The sequence below is a fragment of the Rhinolophus hipposideros genome (assembly GCF_964194185.1).
Source record: "Rhinolophus hipposideros genome assembly, chromosome: 4".
NCBI classification, from domain to species: domain Eukaryota; kingdom Metazoa; phylum Chordata; class Mammalia; order Chiroptera; family Rhinolophidae; genus Rhinolophus; species Rhinolophus hipposideros.
This window is the reverse complement of record NC_138050.1, coordinates 44,894,221-44,912,089: the sequence shown is the minus strand read 5'-3', so window position 1 is coordinate 44,912,089 and position 17,869 is coordinate 44,894,221. Positions and strand designations below refer to the sequence as shown.

The 17,869-nt window shown below is 36.0% G+C and overlaps 1 protein-coding gene across 1 annotated transcript in view; it reads right to left on the bottom strand.

Annotated features, from left to right (window-relative positions):
- The window catches only part of KCNU1 (potassium calcium-activated channel subfamily U member 1), a gene marked incomplete at both ends in the record, with an annotated part of 120,650 nt that overhangs the window by 66,439 nt on the left and 36,342 nt on the right, over positions 1-17,869 (bottom strand). The window contains 7 exons of the mRNA XM_081046664.1: positions 3,941-4,038; positions 4,176-4,265; positions 7,883-7,951; positions 8,341-8,453; positions 11,917-12,069; positions 15,804-15,873; positions 17,086-17,168. Of these exons, the coding sequence (XP_080902790.1) occupies positions 3,941-4,038; positions 4,176-4,265; positions 7,883-7,951; positions 8,341-8,453; positions 11,917-12,069; positions 15,804-15,873; positions 17,086-17,168 (676 nt within the window). The remainder of the gene's footprint in view (positions 1-3,940; positions 4,039-4,175; positions 4,266-7,882; positions 7,952-8,340; positions 8,454-11,916; positions 12,070-15,803; positions 15,874-17,085; positions 17,169-17,869) is intronic.

Below are 17,869 nucleotides of genomic sequence, written 5' to 3'. Positions count from 1 at the left end.
GTGAATTTTGTCTAACAATCTAGCTAGACTGATAATGTCTTGCTATGTCTTACTATGACTTCTCTATGGATATTCTGAAGAAGGTTTCTGGATAAAGCATTAGACATCAAAAAAGACACGGCATCTGAGACCAATGAATGACTGAAAAAAATTGGAAGTCTTATACATGGCCAACATTTTAATTATCTTTCTCTCTTTTTCAAGCAAGCAAAAGCTACATGCAAATATTTTTCTTTCCTAGCATACATGATAAGACCACATGTTAAGACATGCCTCATATATTATTTCCATATGGATAGCAATAATTCTACTCCTTTCTATCTCCCTCAAAAATCTTATCATAGCTGAAATGAGTGAAAATAATCCCTATGTTATTTGGATGGTTCTGAATCTGCTCTAATTTTTGCAATTGTTTACAACATTTTATACCTACCAATCATTGTGATATACCTAAAAAGTAATATCATGTATTCTGGATAAGAACCACTACTCTTAGGAGCTGAAGAAGCAGCAGGGCAGTAAATCCAGCCAATACTTTAATCTTGCAAGTGTGGAGATAGTATTTATTTATTTATTTGTTTGTTTGTTTATTTATTTATTTTCCCATCCATTCATGATCAGAACTTTATTTCAAGAAAGTTATTATAGCCATGAAGAATGGCATTAATTGACATGAAAAGAGGCTAGATCCAGGGAAACCAGCTAGGAAACTATTGTAATCATTGAGATGAAAAATAAAGAGGGCCACAGCTGAGGTGGAGTTGGATACCAAGGACTGAAGAATATGGAGCCTCATAGTCAACTGTAGGATTAGAAGAACAATGGCATCTGTCATCAATATAGGAATATAAGACATTTCTGTATGTTCTTTGTGGACTTATTATAATACCAAATTGCTTTCATTTTTATTGGAATTCAGTGGTCATGTGGTCCTGACCCCACTTTAAAGAAGAAGAATCATGAAGGAACATCTCTCTCTCCTATGTAAGGCCATTGGTATAGGAGGAGAGCTTGAACTGGAATTCAGAGCTGCCTAGGTAAGCCAAGCTAGGGAGACGAGCTGGTGGAGTCATTAGGGTGGTCATATCTCTATGTTCTTGGTTTGGAATTCTTCTCCCTAATTGGCTGGGGTGACTCCTTTCTTAAAGCGGTCAGTTGGTCTTGGATATTTATGAAAAAAGTGACCCACGTCTAAACCTAAAGAAAACTGTGAAGTAAGGTAAATTCAAGTTTGGATCACCTATTCAAACCATTTCTTACCATTTTTTCTATACCTAACTCCTTTCACACTCTCTTTCTAATTTCATTTTCCTAATTCCCCTCACTTTCAGGTGTGACTCCATCACACACTCACACACAAAAATAGCATTTTAATGAGCACTCTTAAACAGTCCTCAGGGGGTGGGGATGAGGGATATTTGGCCACGACTTTCCTAAAGATCATTTTCACATTGCCCAGTCCCTCCACTCCATCACATACAAAGATACTTATGTCTACCTCCTTGCCCTAGTTGAGAACAACTACTCTAAAACATTAGGCATTAGAATAGCAGTCAGTGAATTCTATAGTTGGAACTAGGAAAGTTCCTGCCCAATAACTTATCTAACTTACATTACTCAGAAAAACAGAAAGACAATTACTCCTCCTGTTCTGAAGTCTAGCCCTACTAGTCTTCATTCTCTGACCCCCTTTCCCCCCCACACACAAAATATATATGTAAAATTAAGTAATAGGTTAAAATAAGTATACTCTACTAGAACTTTTCTTATTTCTACTAGAACTCCAATTCTTATTTCATCTGTATTTCATTGATGAGAAAAGATTCTTTTTGGGTTTATGTTCCCATGGGTAATATAATGATTAACATGTATGTAGTACATACCATTTGCCAGGCACTAGTCTTAATGCTTTTTATATTAATATATTCAATGTGTATTCTCTTTAAGTATTCTCATTTAATCCTTGAGATACCTAACATTACTGTCGACATTGTACATAATGAAAATGTCAGAAATCTCAAGCACAAGGAGACCTTAAATAATTTGCACTAAGACACACAGCTAATACATGATCAATGCAGAATCTATGATCTCAACCACTGCACCATGCTGCCTCTCTAAAACATAACATTATAAACTTAAGTGGAGGACCTCTGGTGTGGTTCTAGTTTTAAAAAATTAAGGTAATCAACGGTAGAGGGATTATAAATCATAGACTATCAGAATGGAAAAGGGCCATAGCGGTGATGAGGACTTCCCAGTTTCGAAATGATGGCACTGAGGCCCCAAAAGGTAGTGTGTCTTCCCTTAACCACAGCTAATGAGTGGTACAACTATGGTCAGAATTCAAGGTTTTGAAGTGTCATGCAGTATAATGGAAGGAAGAAACTGGTGGGACCTAGGAAACTTAATTATCTCAATATAGTGAAAATTATTGAAGAGATGGACTGGGGATACACTTCACCTGGCTCTGAGATGTGAAATGATCAACCTGAAATTTGTACTAATCCAAAGGTAGTAAAGTATATATTTTGTCATCCATTGGTAAGTTCCTAAGTCCTTTTTGAAAGTTAATTCTCTGGGAGAATTTCCAGACATTATCATGACTTGTAAATATATTAGGACAAGCAGTCTGCTCTATAGTGATGTCCTCTTTGGCACATTTTGGCGAGAGCTAACTCTTCAGATTCTAATTCACACTCAAGTCCACTCTCTAGGCACCAGACTGGTGCCCATTTCATGGTACTCTGCTGCCATCGTCTGGCAAATTGAAGTCACGAACAGCTGACTCACTGCAAGCTATTTAAGAATCTCGGTACCAGATTAATAGTTCTGAAAGCAGTGGGATAGGCTTGGTAGGAGTGGTGATTGAGGATCAGTATGGAGCAGGAAGAAGAAATGATTCCATTATGCGATGAATAAAAAATTCTGATGAACGTAATAACTACAGCAAAGCTCAAACATTAGATTGTAAATTGGAAGTCTTACTAATTTACTCCCCAGATACTATAAAATACATGTTCTAGGAGTAAAATTTGGCATATCTACAAATATGAAGGCAGAGCCTTTCTCTTTAAACAAAATTTTTACACCCTTATACTAGAGCAACTTCCTGCTTTAAAAAATTTATAGTAAAAGCACACTTAAAAGTCAGCTGAATAAAGGGCATATTACTCATTTTTATAAAACGTATTTGTTTTGCAAAATGACTGACAGTGCAAGCATATGCATGTTTATAATTCATTTGTAAAAGTTTGATTTGTAGTGTTTACACAAATATGTCTGCTACAGACAACATGCTATTTTTTTCATATAATATAAAGATTTGTATGTGAGATTATACTTTCAATGCATTTTTTTTCTTTTTTATTCACACCTTCTTTAGTGGGATGTTTCTCCTATTTAGTCAGCCTCATGTTTGCCTCAAGAATGATTCATATTATTATAGAATACAAAAACAGTCAATGTTTAATTTTTAAATCCAAAATAGGGTATTGAAGTCCAATTAATTAAAAATACTTCTCAGACTGAAGCATTTCAGGAAATTACATAGGCATACATTTTTTCTATGCCCCAAACTGTCTTAGATTCTAAATGGGAAATTGAAAGATTCAGAGAAAATGAAACAGGGTTAAGGTAGAGACTTTAGTTTTACATGTAGAATGACAGCATGAGAAGCTCCACAGACCTGCTCCTTAGCGAATTTCATTTGGAACTCACTGCCTGACCTGTGAACAAGTTGAACTAGATAACTAGTAAGGTTTCTTTCAGCTCTAAAAGACTGCTACTCAGGTCTTGTATGACCAGTGGGGAAATGTCTGCCCCTTCTTGGCCAAGTTCAAATGGGCATTCTTTTAAAAGATGGAACCTCTCCTTTTTCCTTGGTCATGCCCCCAGAAACTGGGCTCAAGACAGCCAGCTATAAAGTGCAGTTAGTTACCTGTGAAGTGTCGATGGTTCTTGCTTTTGCAGCTACATTTTCCAATTAGCTCAGGAGTATACACATCACAGTGACAGGTGGCACAGTAAAAGAAGGCTCTGGACAATGAAAGCAAATCAAGAATGACTTATGTGAGGCTTAACACTAAGGAAGCATGGCGCTGACTCAGTCTGCCTGCCATTAAGTTGTATGTGCTTTAGGACTTTCTCCCCATAAAGTAATAAAACAAAATTACCTTCTGACTTCCTTTGCAGATTCAGCAATAAAGAACCCTAATGTGTTCTTATGCAGCTTAACTTGTGCAGGTGGATTTAGTACCAGACCACTAGAAAGAAAAAAATAAAAACACAGTAAATTTTCCCTCCAATATCTATGCCAATATTTTGTGTTTCATTCTGTCATTACCCATGGATTTTCTAAATGGCAGAGTTAATAGGACTCAATACTCTTTTACTGGTAAACAAAGTAGAAAATGTGAATTTGACTATATTTAAACTCTGTTTTAAACATGCTGTTTAATATGCTGAGGGGAGCCGGGTCACAACACAATTGCTGAGCTGCACACACAGCTGAGCTAAGGGAAAGCTCTTCCCTGGACTGTGTCCTGAATCTGAGATGGCCAAACCAACTTAGGCTATCATTAGGCTAACCAACGCCATCTATGCCAAGGCCACACGGTTGCTAGTCTTATGGTCATACTAGTGGTATCCATCCTTAGGCTACTTGACCTCTAAAATTTAATTACATCTATTAACCAGCTGGGTTCAAAAGTTCCTTTTAGCTGCTACAAAATTTTTGAACTTGCATATTTCTTTTGAATTCAATGTTGTCTCCTGATTGCAGAATTTTTGAGAGAAGGAACCACGTGAATTGTTTCTATTTCTGTATTACTTGAACATTTTGATTTTCGATTTTCTTATGGTTTGTGTTTTGGAAAATGCTTTCTTACAAATTTCATCCATGATACTCCTTGATGCAATACTCTATCTTGACTACTTGAGTTTTTACATTTCTCCCTATGTTTGTCAGGATCTCCTGTTTCTATTTCCTGTTTTTTTTTTCAGACCTCCTGTGATGAAGTCTTATAACTCTATAACTCCCTGCATCTCATTTGTGCATGGTCAAAGTACTCTTTTCATCCTTTAAAGCACATTCCTATTATATTCCTTACATTGGAAAGAAATCAAGACTTATCCTGTTTTTAGGGTACTCCAAAGTAACTTGCAAGTGTTTGGGCCTTATAAAAATAAAAGGGCTTGTACAACAAAAGCTCTTCAGCCCAGTGCCAAGAGTAAAAAGCAGTATTCAGGTAGATTATTACTTAAAATATTGGATGGCATTTTCCGAGTATTTACTGACCGATATTAATGAGTGGACTGATTGCTTTAACTTTGAAAGAGAAAGAAAGTGGATTTGTGCCACCAGCCTTAAACATCACTGGTTGGTGTTCACTAGCTAGCAAGCATACATGTGTTTGCACCTTCTTCTCTCTCTCTGTCTCTCTGTCTCTCTGTCTCTCTGTCTCTCTGTCTCTCTCTCTCTCTCTCTCTCTCTCTCTCTCTCTCTCTCTGTCTCTCTCTCCCTCTCTCTCTCTCTCCCCTTTATTTTTAAGGAATGGTCTTCTGAACTCTTGTTAAATATTTAGTTATGAAGATACTATCATGACAACATCTCTGGTTGCATTTGAAAAAGCGGTGAACTTCTTTCGAGGACTTTTCCAAACTGGCATGATGGCTTAATCCCCTCTTCGTGAGTCATGGCCAGTTGCTTTACTAGAGAATGTCCGCTACTGGAACAAACTCAGAACATGATCTGACTGGGTCAGATCCAGCTTTATTTCTTAGCAAGTGACAAAGTATTCCCTAAGACAAATCGTGTATATTCAAGTGTATCAATTAAAAGAGAAAATAAAACTGAGAAAAGAGGTTTTCCCCAGTTTTTCAACATACTCGCCTAAAGCCCAGCCATTGAGATGCCTTATTTTTCTTCTACTTACCTATGGCTGTAGTGGATATAGTGCAGGTTGGTGATCAGAAGCGCAGCCCCTGGAGAAAGACTGAGTTCGGTTCTGGCTTGGTACTTCCACTTGAGAGTGGGGTGAGCTTGGGGAAATTACTCACCCTTTTTGGGCCTTACCTCTCTCCTCTGTAAAATGGGATGAATAATTGTGCACATCTCACAGCATTATTGTGAGAATTCAAGAGTTAATATAAGTAACGTGCCTACAGCACTGTTGGTCACGAACTAGCAATCATGTAAGAGATGGTTATTATCAATGTCTTTGCCAAATCAGGATTTAATTCCTTTGATTCACCTGACTTTTGGTGGGAACCCAAAGTTAAGTCTATGTTACAGCAGGTTCCTCTTTCATTATGGGTAGATGTGTGCTACATAGTGAACAGCATCAAGTCCATGTTTCTGGTCTATGATGTCCTGATAGTCATCCTAATAATGTTTATAGAAATGTAGGATGGCAGAGTTGGAATGGAGCTTAAAAGCATTTGGTCCAGTAGTTTCCAAATGCCAGTGAATAAAGTGACTATATTATGGGGATTTAAAAAATTCTCAGAGATTTTGGAGATTTTGATTCTGTCAAGTTCAGAAATGGGTTTTGGAATAGATATGTGTTTAAAACTGCAAATAATTCTGATACACAGTCTAGGTTGTTGAATGCCAAAGATGTTATAACTTGAAGAAGTTTTGAGCCAGTCTGTAACCCAAACTTCCTGGTGTAAGATTCTCAGACTCATCCTTTTCACCATGACCTATTTCCAGTAGAAGGGCCATTTGTGCATAGGTTTAGATTTTGAGATTTTCTTGAGCAGGATCGTTAAATAGACTTTAGCCAGCCAGACAGTACTGTTTGTTATTCTCTCCTTAATGACTTGCTTTGCATAGTACCCAACAGATTTCTTTTGGCTGGATTCCTTCTGCATTCTCTCCACTTGCACAGATCTGTTGTTCTTTCCAACATTGTATATAAAATCATTTCTTTGTAGTCCATCTGCTATCACTCAAATTTATTGAACTTTGACTGTTCCCTACAATTCCAGGATTCCTGGTAATGTCAATTTTAGAGCTAGAAGAGGTCTTAAGTATTAATTAACATGAGTTCCTCATTTTACAGATGATTGAACACTTTTCCAAGGCCACAGGGTTAGCAAATCACAATCAGGATCAGAATCTAGTGTGTTGATTCCAATTTAATTCAAGTTAGTCTTAAGCTAAAAACCACACATAAGCCAACATCTTCTTGTTCCTGATACATTTAAGCCCCCACTTTTTCTTATTTTTCAGCATTTGCTCTCTCTATATCATTGTAGCTGATTCTCTTTCTATTAGTCCTAGATTTTATTACCTTTTATTACTTCTCTTACTTCTCATATTACCCAATATGGATTCTCAGGAAACACTGGTGGTCTGATAATGTTACCTGCTTCCTTTATTTACCCTTTCAATAGCAGACTTTACTTAATAGGCCAGTCTAATTCCCATCTTGCCATATTTTGCAGATTTGTTTCTAAGACTAGAGTTTGTGAAAACATTTTTATCACAAATAGTTCTATTTCATAGTATAGTTTCCTGGTCAAGACTTGCAAGATCTGGTAATATATTAAGAGGAACAGATCAGAGAAGGTGACCATTTCTTCTCTCCTGGCTCATGAAAGAGAATTGGGGCAGGGTCATAGGAAGAAAGGTAAAGAGCCTGTCCACCCACTAGGGTAACCATTCCAACCCCAATTATTAGAGTTATTACTAAATGCACCACAGCAGCTTAGGTGCCCAATAGGCTGGGGTTCAACAAATGGCAAAAAGCTTAGTTATGGCTGTATTTTTAGAAAAGTCTTAATCATAAAGATTGTCCTAAAAAAACAAAAACAAACAGAAAAAAAAACCCAAAGAAACAAGAACACCAGAAGAAATTCAAAGACTTTTGGGTACCAGTAACTGGAAGGCACGGATTTGTGTTCAATGGCTATCAGCATGAGGTGCATCTTCACAAAGCAGAGCCTGGGAAAGAAGACAAGAAGTTGAGAGGAAAGAGATGGCAGCAGGATGCTAGTTCCCAGTAATAGGAATAACACTCTGTGCTCTACAGCTGGGAGAACAGCCCCTTAGCAGAGGAAGAGCCTCCCAACTATGTACTTTTCACTTATAAATTAATCTATCCTGAAGTAACTCATAGCCAGTGTGCCAACTGGGACAGAGATGAAATTGTCCCACAACTCCCAGGTTGCAGAGACACAGACTTATTCACTTTTATATCTTATATTCTTATATCCTATATTCTTACATCTTCAGTGCTTGTCATGAAGCCGGGCCTACAGTGAGCCATCAATTAACATTGTTGAAAGAATGTCATTGCATGAAAAATGAGGAAAGTATTTCTTTTAACTCACCGGGAAACTTCAGGAAAAGTCATTCCAGCAAAATCATCAGAGAGACGTTGAGTCAGGAGTTTGTTCTTCAGGCTACTTAAAAAATGATTCTGCCAGGGCTTTTTAAGACAAACCTGGAATACACAATCATGTCACATGAGGCACTTGACATGGAATATGGGATGTGATAATTCAAGTTGTATATTCTTCTAAGCAGCAAACCAGTACCCACTGCATTTAGGCCATAGAAAAAAGATTTTCTAGTGCTTAGCTGTAGAAATGTCTAAGAAAGTACTAAAACTCTAATATACATCTCAACTATTTTCACTAGAGAACTCTGAATAAAGGGGAAGCATCACAACTTAGTTTCTTCCCAGATAGCATCCAAGACTCCTTGTTGGAAATTAGAATTCCTCTCCCAATAATTTCAGCAAAGTGGACTGTTTTTTGAGTCAGTAACAATAAGGTGGGAAGGATAATACAGAATCTAAGTTGTCTCTCCCTAGATATGGCTGTTCAAGATTGGCTGGTTAAACGTATTAGTTTTCTACTGACTAACTACAGGCATACCTCATTTCACCGTGCTTCACTTTATTGCGCTTCACAGATGTTGTGTTTTTTTTTGTTGTTGTTGTTTACAAATTGAAGGCAAGGCAAAAAGATTACTACTGTACTCATTTCATTCAGTTACTCACTTATTATGATGGCCTGGAAACAAACCTGCACTATCTCTGAGGTAGTCCTGTAACCATATATCACACTGCTCTGACATGGCAGGATGGACCCCTTAAAGACCAGACTCTCAGGTGAAAGTCTGGAATTTCTATAAACTCTGAAACTTTGTGGCCATGGAGAGTTAAGGCCAGTGCAGAAATGGTCCTCAGATGGCCACCTTGTGGTTTAAGGAAAACAAAACAAAAATGAGAACACAAATAAACATTTCAGCCCTACTAAAAAGGCCCACAATTTTAGGCACCCTCTACCGCTTCCCAAAATTCAGCTGAATTTCCGGTCTTTTCCCACTCTCTTAAATTCCTCTATTAAGGATGGCTCACGTTATTGGGCAGTTCATACCACTCATTTTGCTTACCTCATTGGGCAGTTCATATCATTATTTAAGTTTCTATTGCTAAAGAAATAGGCTTAATGCTTCTAATATAAATGTTCCAGTTTTGGAAAGAGGGTAAAAAAATGATAACCATAGAGATGGAGAAGACTTCCTGAGTTAGTTTTTAAAAGATCAAAAAGAGAAACAGGAAGACAGGATGAATTTTAGATTTGGATAATAGAATGAGGGAGCTCAAGTAAATCAGTTGGATTGTGTCTAATCTAAGTTTAAACTTGGAAGGAAATGCTCTGTGCCTAGAACTAACCAGAAATGCTCTTTAGAGTACAGTTTCTCACCGTTTAATCTATATAGTAAAAAAGAATCAGATAGTATTGATCCAAAGCCTTTTTCTTTTTTTTTTCTCTAAGTTTTTTATTGGGGAACAGTGTGTTTCTCCAGGGCCCATCAGCTCCAAGTCATTAGATTTCAATCTAGTTGTGGAGGGCGCAGCTCAGCTCCAAGTCCAGATCCCATGGGGGAATTGAACTGGCAACCTTGTTGTTGAGAGCGCTCACTCTAACCAACAGCCATCCGGCTGCCCCTCCGGAAGCTCAGCGGCAGCTCATTGTCTTCAATCTCGTTGTGGAGGGTGCGGCTCACTGGCCCTTGTGGGAATCGAACCAGCAACCCTGTTGTTCAGAGCTCGTGCTCTAACTATTTGAGCCATCTGGCCACCCCAATCCAAGGCCTTTTAATCTCAATACTCAGAAGTTTTACAAATACTAACTCAATACTTGGAAATACCAGGTTATGAGATTAATAACTCTCATTTATAGATGCAGGAACTGACAGAGAAAGTTAAGTGCCTAATCTGAGAAAAATGGGACATAAGACACTGGAGTCTTACTTATTAAACCTAAGTTAATAGTTTATTAAAGAATCTAAAGTACCAGGGCAGAGTACATTAAAAAATCTTGCCCTGACTGCCCAATTTAGGATTTCTGAAAGTGACTTCCAGACGTCACTTCAAAAAAATAAAATAAACAATCGTGACCACAAATCTCTCTCAATCCCTGTATTCCAAAACCATCTTGTGATGAATATTGACAGGTGACCATCATCAGTGAGGAGGTTACAACTTTAGATAAAGAAGGAGGAAAAACCTAACAGGGCAGGTTTTACATTTCTACCTTCTATATTTCCATGAAAGAAGTGAGATCTTCGTATAGAATTCTTATTCTTTTTATTTTCTCCAGCCATGGAGATGAAAATCACAAGCATACAACAGACATTGCAGTTGCTTCCACTTTCTAAGCATACAACACAAAGACAATTTCCTTACAAGTCATTCCCTAGGCCATACAGTGCCACTAAGTGAAGGTTAAAGCATGTTCATTGTAGGAGCATCAAGGCTCATTTACTACTGCCTCATGGTCATTTCTGTTTCCTGTAGATGATATCTACTTATAGTTACAGAAGAACGCTCTGTGTTTCAGTTAGCATTTTGCTGGCCAGAGCATCATTCACCTCCTTTGCTTTTCCTTAACAGCACCAGAAAAGAAACCGGAAAAGATGTAAAAATTCTTTGAATTTATTGAACAAGGGGAATAAAGTGTGATGAGAGACCAAGAGGGAAATTGAGTGTAAGGAGAGGCAAATGTGGATACATAATTAAACAGAGGGAAAGGTCAAAATCTGGAGGGCTTTGAACAATAGGATACCAGGCCCAGTTGAGCATTTCATGGGAATGGCATTTCAAAGACCATACTTTGTGTTATATTAATTCATCCCAAAAGTCCCTTTTAGCTGCTTGTTTTGTCTCAGACAAACATATGACAGAACCTGATGTGGGAGACTCTGAGTAGATACCCAACTAGCAGAGGCACAGGGCATAGTGGTAAGAGCATGGATCAGACAATTCTAGCTCAGGAGAATTATACAACCAAATTAGCTTCACTGACCCATTACTGGGATACTACCTTGAAATATTACTGAAGAGAAACAATGTATTTAAAGTGTAAAACATAGTAAGCACTCAATATGTAGTCACTATTATTACTACATGGAATGTCCCAAAAATAACCTGGAAAACTAGGTTTTAATTATTATTTGTATTATTATTTTTGTTTGATGAATATCATTATTTATTATGTCAATTATTTTAAAAATGTAATTTATATTTAAATTTATGACTTCTCCAGTAATAATGTAACCTTTAATTATATTTCTACTTTCAATAACTCAAAGTGCTTCTATGGTTATGAATACATTTACATTCATAACATTGCAGAGCACACAGGAAGCAGAGTTATGATTTTTATTTTGCAGATAAATATTATTAGGCAAGAATAAGATAAATCACTTTTTCAAGATCAATGCAGTATCTGGGAATTCAATCTAGATCTCTCAATCCCTTCTCAGGTCAGATAGAAGTCAAATCTTATTTCTTGCAGTCTTCTTGCTTTCCTCAATTTTTATATCTATTTATGATCCTAATATGTGAGAACATGAGGATAGAGCCAAGATTCAACATCAATTTACAAGGTTACCTTTTTGTTTTCCTCAACAAATAGAGATGTGAGAAAGGTACACAAGCCTGGCACCAAACAGCCTTGGGCGATAAATCCAAGCTTTAACTCAGCAAAGCAGATGATGTTGTCTCCAGTAGTCCAGCTCCAGCTGGGAATCTTTGGCAGAAAAACCTGTTTTATGGTAGAAAGTAGGTCAAACATTAGGAATAAATATAACTTGAGAAAGTTCTTTCTGGATTGATGTCTATATTTTACTTTAAAGAATTTATTGAGCTCAGGTCAGCAGAAGTAATAAGAACAAATTCAACATTTAGAAATGGTTAGTGGTCAAATGCCCCACTTTTTAAAACAAGAACAGCTCGAGTTGCAAAATCAGGTCAAATGGCTTAAACCTCTAATACTACTCCAAATTTACAATATTTTTGTTTAGTTGTTTATTTGTTTTTGTTTTTTATTGAGGTATAATTGATATATAACATTACATTAGTTTCAGGTGTACAACATAATGATTCAATATTTGCATACATTGCAAAATGATTTCCACAATAAGTCTAGTTAACATTCATCACCAGAGTAGCTGTAAAATTTTTTCTTATTGTGATAATTTTAGAGATTTACTCTCTTAGCAAATTTCAAATATACAATAAAACGTTATTATCTTTAGACACCATGTTATATATTATACCCTGTGGTTTATTTATTTTTCAACTGGAAGTTTGTACCTTTTGACCCCTTTCATCCATTTCTCCTACTTCCAGGCCCTGCCTCTGGCAATCACCAATCTCTTCTTTGTATCTCTGAGTTCAGGGTTTATTTATTTATTTATTTTAGTTCCATATATAAATGAGATCATACAGTATTTGTCTTTTTCTGATGTATTTCATTTAGCATAGTGTCCTCAAGATCCAACCATGTTCTCACTGTGGAAAATTTCCTTTATTTATGACTGAATAATATTCTAGTATATATATATAAAATATAATATGCACATATAATCTTAAAAGTAAGAGAAAAACAACTTGCCATGTATAAGGGAACCTCTATATGACTATCAGCAGATTTTTCAGCAGAAACTTTCCAGACTATAAGCGAATGACCCACTATATGAGTACAGAAGTACAAAAAGAATAAAGTAACTGCTAATCAAGAATGCTCTACCCAGCAAAGCTGTCATTCACATTTGAAGCAGAGATAAAGAGTTTTCCATATAAGCAAAAATTAAAGGAGTTCATCACCACTTGACCTGACTTACAAGAATTGTTAAAGGGACTTCTTTAAGCTGAAATGAAAGGCAATAATTACTAACAGGAAAACACACAAAATTATAAGTCTCACTGGTAAAGGCAAATATATGTACAAGACAAATATATAGTAAAATGCAGAATAACCTAATGTTGTAAACGTGGTAGATTAAACGCTTACAAATCTAGTATGAAAGACAAAAGTAGTGAAAGTAACTGTAACTACAATAATTATTTAATGGCTACACAGAAAAAAAGATGTAAATTGTAACAATAGAAACAAAACATTGGAGGGTAAGTAGAAATGTAGAGCTTCAGAATGTGATCAAATGTAAGTTATTATCAACTTTAAATACTGTCATAAATATGTTATTTTATATATGTCTCAAAGTAACTAAACTTGAGAGAAGAATGGATGAAGAAAGTGAGTATTTCAACAAAGAGATAGAAAATATAAAAAACATGTCAAATAGAAGTCACAGAGCTTTGGAATACAATAGCTAAACTGGAAAATACAATATAGAGGTTCAGATCAGACTAAATGAAGCAGGTGAAAGGATCAGCAAACTTGAACACAGGGTAGTGGAACTCACTTAATCAGAGAGCAAAAAGAAAAAAGAAAGAAAGAAAAAATGAAGAAGAAAGAAGATAGCTTAAGGGACTTATGGGACACCAAGTGGACCAACATTTGCATTAAGAAGTTCCAGAAGAAGAAGAGGGAGAGAAACTTGTTTGAAGAAATAATAGCTGAAAACTTTCCTCATCTGGGGAAGGAAACAGACATCCAGATCCAGGAATCCAGAAATTTCAAATAAGAGGAAGCCAAAGAGACCCACACCAAGTTATATTATAATTAAAGTGTCAAAAGTTAAAGACAACAAAAGGTTGTTTATTTGAGACCTTTGTTGTCTCACAAGGTAGGTATTTATTGCTGTGAACTTCCTCTTAGAATTGCTTTTTCTGCTCCTATAAATTTTGATACGTGATCTTTCCATTTTCATTTGTCTTAAGGTCTGTTTTGATTTCTCCTTTGACTAAGTTGTTCAGTAACATGTCGTTTAAGCTCCATATATTTATGAACATTGCAATTTTCTTTTTGTAATTAATTTTTACTTTTATATTATTGTTGCCAGAAAAGATGCTTGATATGATTTTAATCTTCTTAAATTTATTAAGACTTATTTTGTGGTCTAACATGTAATCTATTCTGGAGAATAGTTCATGTGAGTTTGGGAAGAATGTATTCTGCTGCTTTTAGATGAAATGTTCGGTATATGTCTGTTAAGTTCATTTGATTCAACTTGTTTAAGACCACTGTTTCCTTATTAATCTTCTTTATGTATTGATGAAAGGGGGGCATTAAGATTACTACTAAGGGGATGAAAGTGGTTCATTGCATTATTATTATTTTGTTGCTATCTGCTTCTCCCTTTAGGTCTGTTAATATTGCTCTACATATTTGGGTGTTCCTATGTTGCCTACATAAATATTTATAAATATTATATACTCTCACTGGATTGACTCCTTTATCATTATGTAATGACCTTCTTTGTCTCTTGTTACAGTCAATGTCTTCAAGTCTCTTTTGTCTGATATAAGTACAGATACCACAGCTTTCTTCTGGTTTTCATTTGCATGGAATATATTTTTCCATCCTTTCACTTTTAGTGTGTGTGTGTGTGTGTGTGTGTGTGGTGTGTGTGTGTGTGTGTGTCCTTTTATCTGAAATGTGTCTCTTGTAAGCAGCACATAGATGGGTCTTATTATTATTATTTTTTAATCCATTCAGCCACTCTGTGTCTTCTGATTGGGGAATTTAGCACATTTGTTTTTAAAGTAATTATTGATAGGTATTTAGTTATTGTCACTTAATTGTTTTCTGGCTGTTTTGTGATTTCTCTGTTTCTTTCTTCTCTTGCACTCTTCCTTTGTGATGTGATGATTTTCAGTATATCTTAGATTCCTTTGTATTTATCTATCGTGTATCTACTATAGGTTTTTTTTTGCTTTGGGGTTACTTTGAGACATATATAAACAGTTATTGTAACAGTTATTGTAACAGTTATTCTACCAGTTATTGTTATCACTTATCACTCTTTCATTAATGTCTGTTTCTAAGATTTTATCTTGTTTTATTTTGTTTAGAACACATATTTCTGTTTCTTCATTTTCCTTGATGCTCTGTGTTGGTTTTTATGCATTAGAGAAAACATTGACTTCTCCTAGTTGTAAAGGAATGACCTAGTATAAAAGATGAACCTTATTGATCAACCCTGACCCAGGTCTTGGTTGTGTCTCAAACCTTTGTGATTGTCTAATCAACCTACTTTATTTTTAGTGGCTCCCAGTAGTTGAGAGTATGCCAAGATCTGTCAGTGTCCCAAAACAGAGGCTTTCAGCCAGCACCTAGATTAAAGCTGACTGGAAGTTAGATTCTCAGGAAGCGGCATTTAAAACATGCAAATGTACTTCTTTCCAAATTTACATTCTTAAGTGATTAACAATGTTAATGAGACTGCACGTTTCACCTACATTTGGCAAAAACTTTTCAAGTGTAAAATCATTAGAAAATAATAAATTTATCTATTACTTAGATGAACTAAGTTCATCTAGCTCCACAGAGTAAAAGACAAGGTGACAGGATAGACTAGAAAGTTACAATACCTTGTTATGGGATTGAAGTATCTGTATGATGACTCTGGTGTTAGGGCTATAGTTCTTGATAGAAAGCACCCTACATAAACAACAAATATGCTCATTAGTGACGTGCCATATACAAAGGCTTTTAATAGAATTCAATTCAGAGCTAAATTGATGTGTGGGTAAGCATAATAAAATGGCATATTATCAAGTTCATTATTATGCTGTTCTTTAAAAATGTTCTGTTTAATAGCCTACCAACTGAAGGGTGCTATTGTTTTAGTGACTTAGTAAAATAAATCTATGGAAAGTCCAGCTCTTTGTTAGGAAACTGTGGTCTTCTGGGACCATTTCATGAGGAGGAAATAACCAGTTTCATATATTTTAGCCTTCAAACTCAAACACATGAATTACATGAAAAACTAGAGATTGAATTGCTGTCTGCAGCTTGAAGTAGCTCATAAACTGTCTCATCCAAATTCTTCATTTTACGCATTAAGAAATGAAAGTCGGGCCGGCCCGGTGGCTCAGGCGGTTGGAGCTCCATGCTCCTAACTCCGAAGGCTGCCGGTTTGATTCCCACATGGGCCAGCGGGCTCTCAACAAAAAAAAAAAAAAAAAAAAAAAAAAAAAAAAAAAAAAAAAAGAAATGAAAGTCTATCTCATATTTACTGCATTGTGCAAGGTGCAAATTTTCAGCTGTTTGTCACTATTTGTAGAGTCATCTTCAACTATGTCTATTTACTTTGCTCTGGGGCCAGAGGCACAATGTCATTGCCATCAAGGTTTGAATCTGTTACCACATTAACTTCCTGTTTATAGAGAGCTCACAGTTAAAGATTCTAATTCTAGCCATCTTGAAAATACTCACAAGCACATCATACTGAACTGTGTACCATATTTCACCAGAACTACTGGAAAAAAAAACAATAAATAAAGTGTACTAATAGGGTTCAAAAATCAACAATGGCATCTTTATTTTTGAGGGGGAGAAGATGTTAGTTATAATAGTGCTATCTGAATAGTTATCAATTATCTATATGCTTGCTTTTTAAATTTAGAAAGCTATCATACACATGAAACTTCAGGAAAGTTGTGTGGAAAAGCACATAGACACTTGGGATACTCTTTCTCAATTACTTTTTTCATACATCTGCAGTCTCTGGAGGCAAAAAAAAAAAAAAAAATTCAGAAACCTGGGATACATGACATCTTCTCCTGTTTGGTCCTATCCACTGGGCTTTATTTTAAAAGAGGCAGAAATAAATCAGCATTGGAGCATAAAAACAGAGTGCCAGCTTCTTACCTCATAATGTTTGAAGTGTCTTCAACCTGTGAATCATTGCACAAAGGGTTGGCTATAATGAGGCATGCTTCTGCAGATTCCACCTATTCTTCAAGATTAAACAGCAATAATCTTATTAATTACATGGGAGATCTCTACTGTTCCTCTTTTGGGTTTTCTTATGGTTTTGTCATAAAATTTCCAATAAGAAAGAGAACACACTTGAGAAGTTGTGATAAGAATACATTTATGTCATCAGGATCTTAGTCCTGCAAATACATCAAAGGGCTGCGAGGGCTACAGCAGATGGACTAGGGCACAGAGTCTCCAACATAGATGTTAGATTGCTTTAAAATGGGTAAAGTGCAGGGTTCTATTTTTCCTACTATCCGAACCATCAATTTATACCTAGTGATGAGTAATATCATCTTTTTAAGCAACTGCCTGTATATTTATTTGCCTTCAGGACAGCCAAGAATGGAGGAACTGGAAGTCTGCTTGGCTCAAAGTAAGCAGTCATTCAGAATTTGTGGATTCTGAATCTCAAGACTAGAAAATTATTGAAGTGTCTCTTATAACACCAAGCTATAGGAAAGAGATTCTCAGTCTGTCATTTTCTGCTTCAATTCTTTATGTTGACTCTATAGATCTCTGCTTTAAAAAACTGAAGTTTTTCAGTTTATATGATTCTGTGAAACCTACAAAATGAGAGAAAGCTGCCTTTGATCTTAAATTTAAGCTTTCTTGAGGGTTGGCCTCTAATCATTACTTGTCGTCCCAACCTTAATGGGATATCTGCTATTTT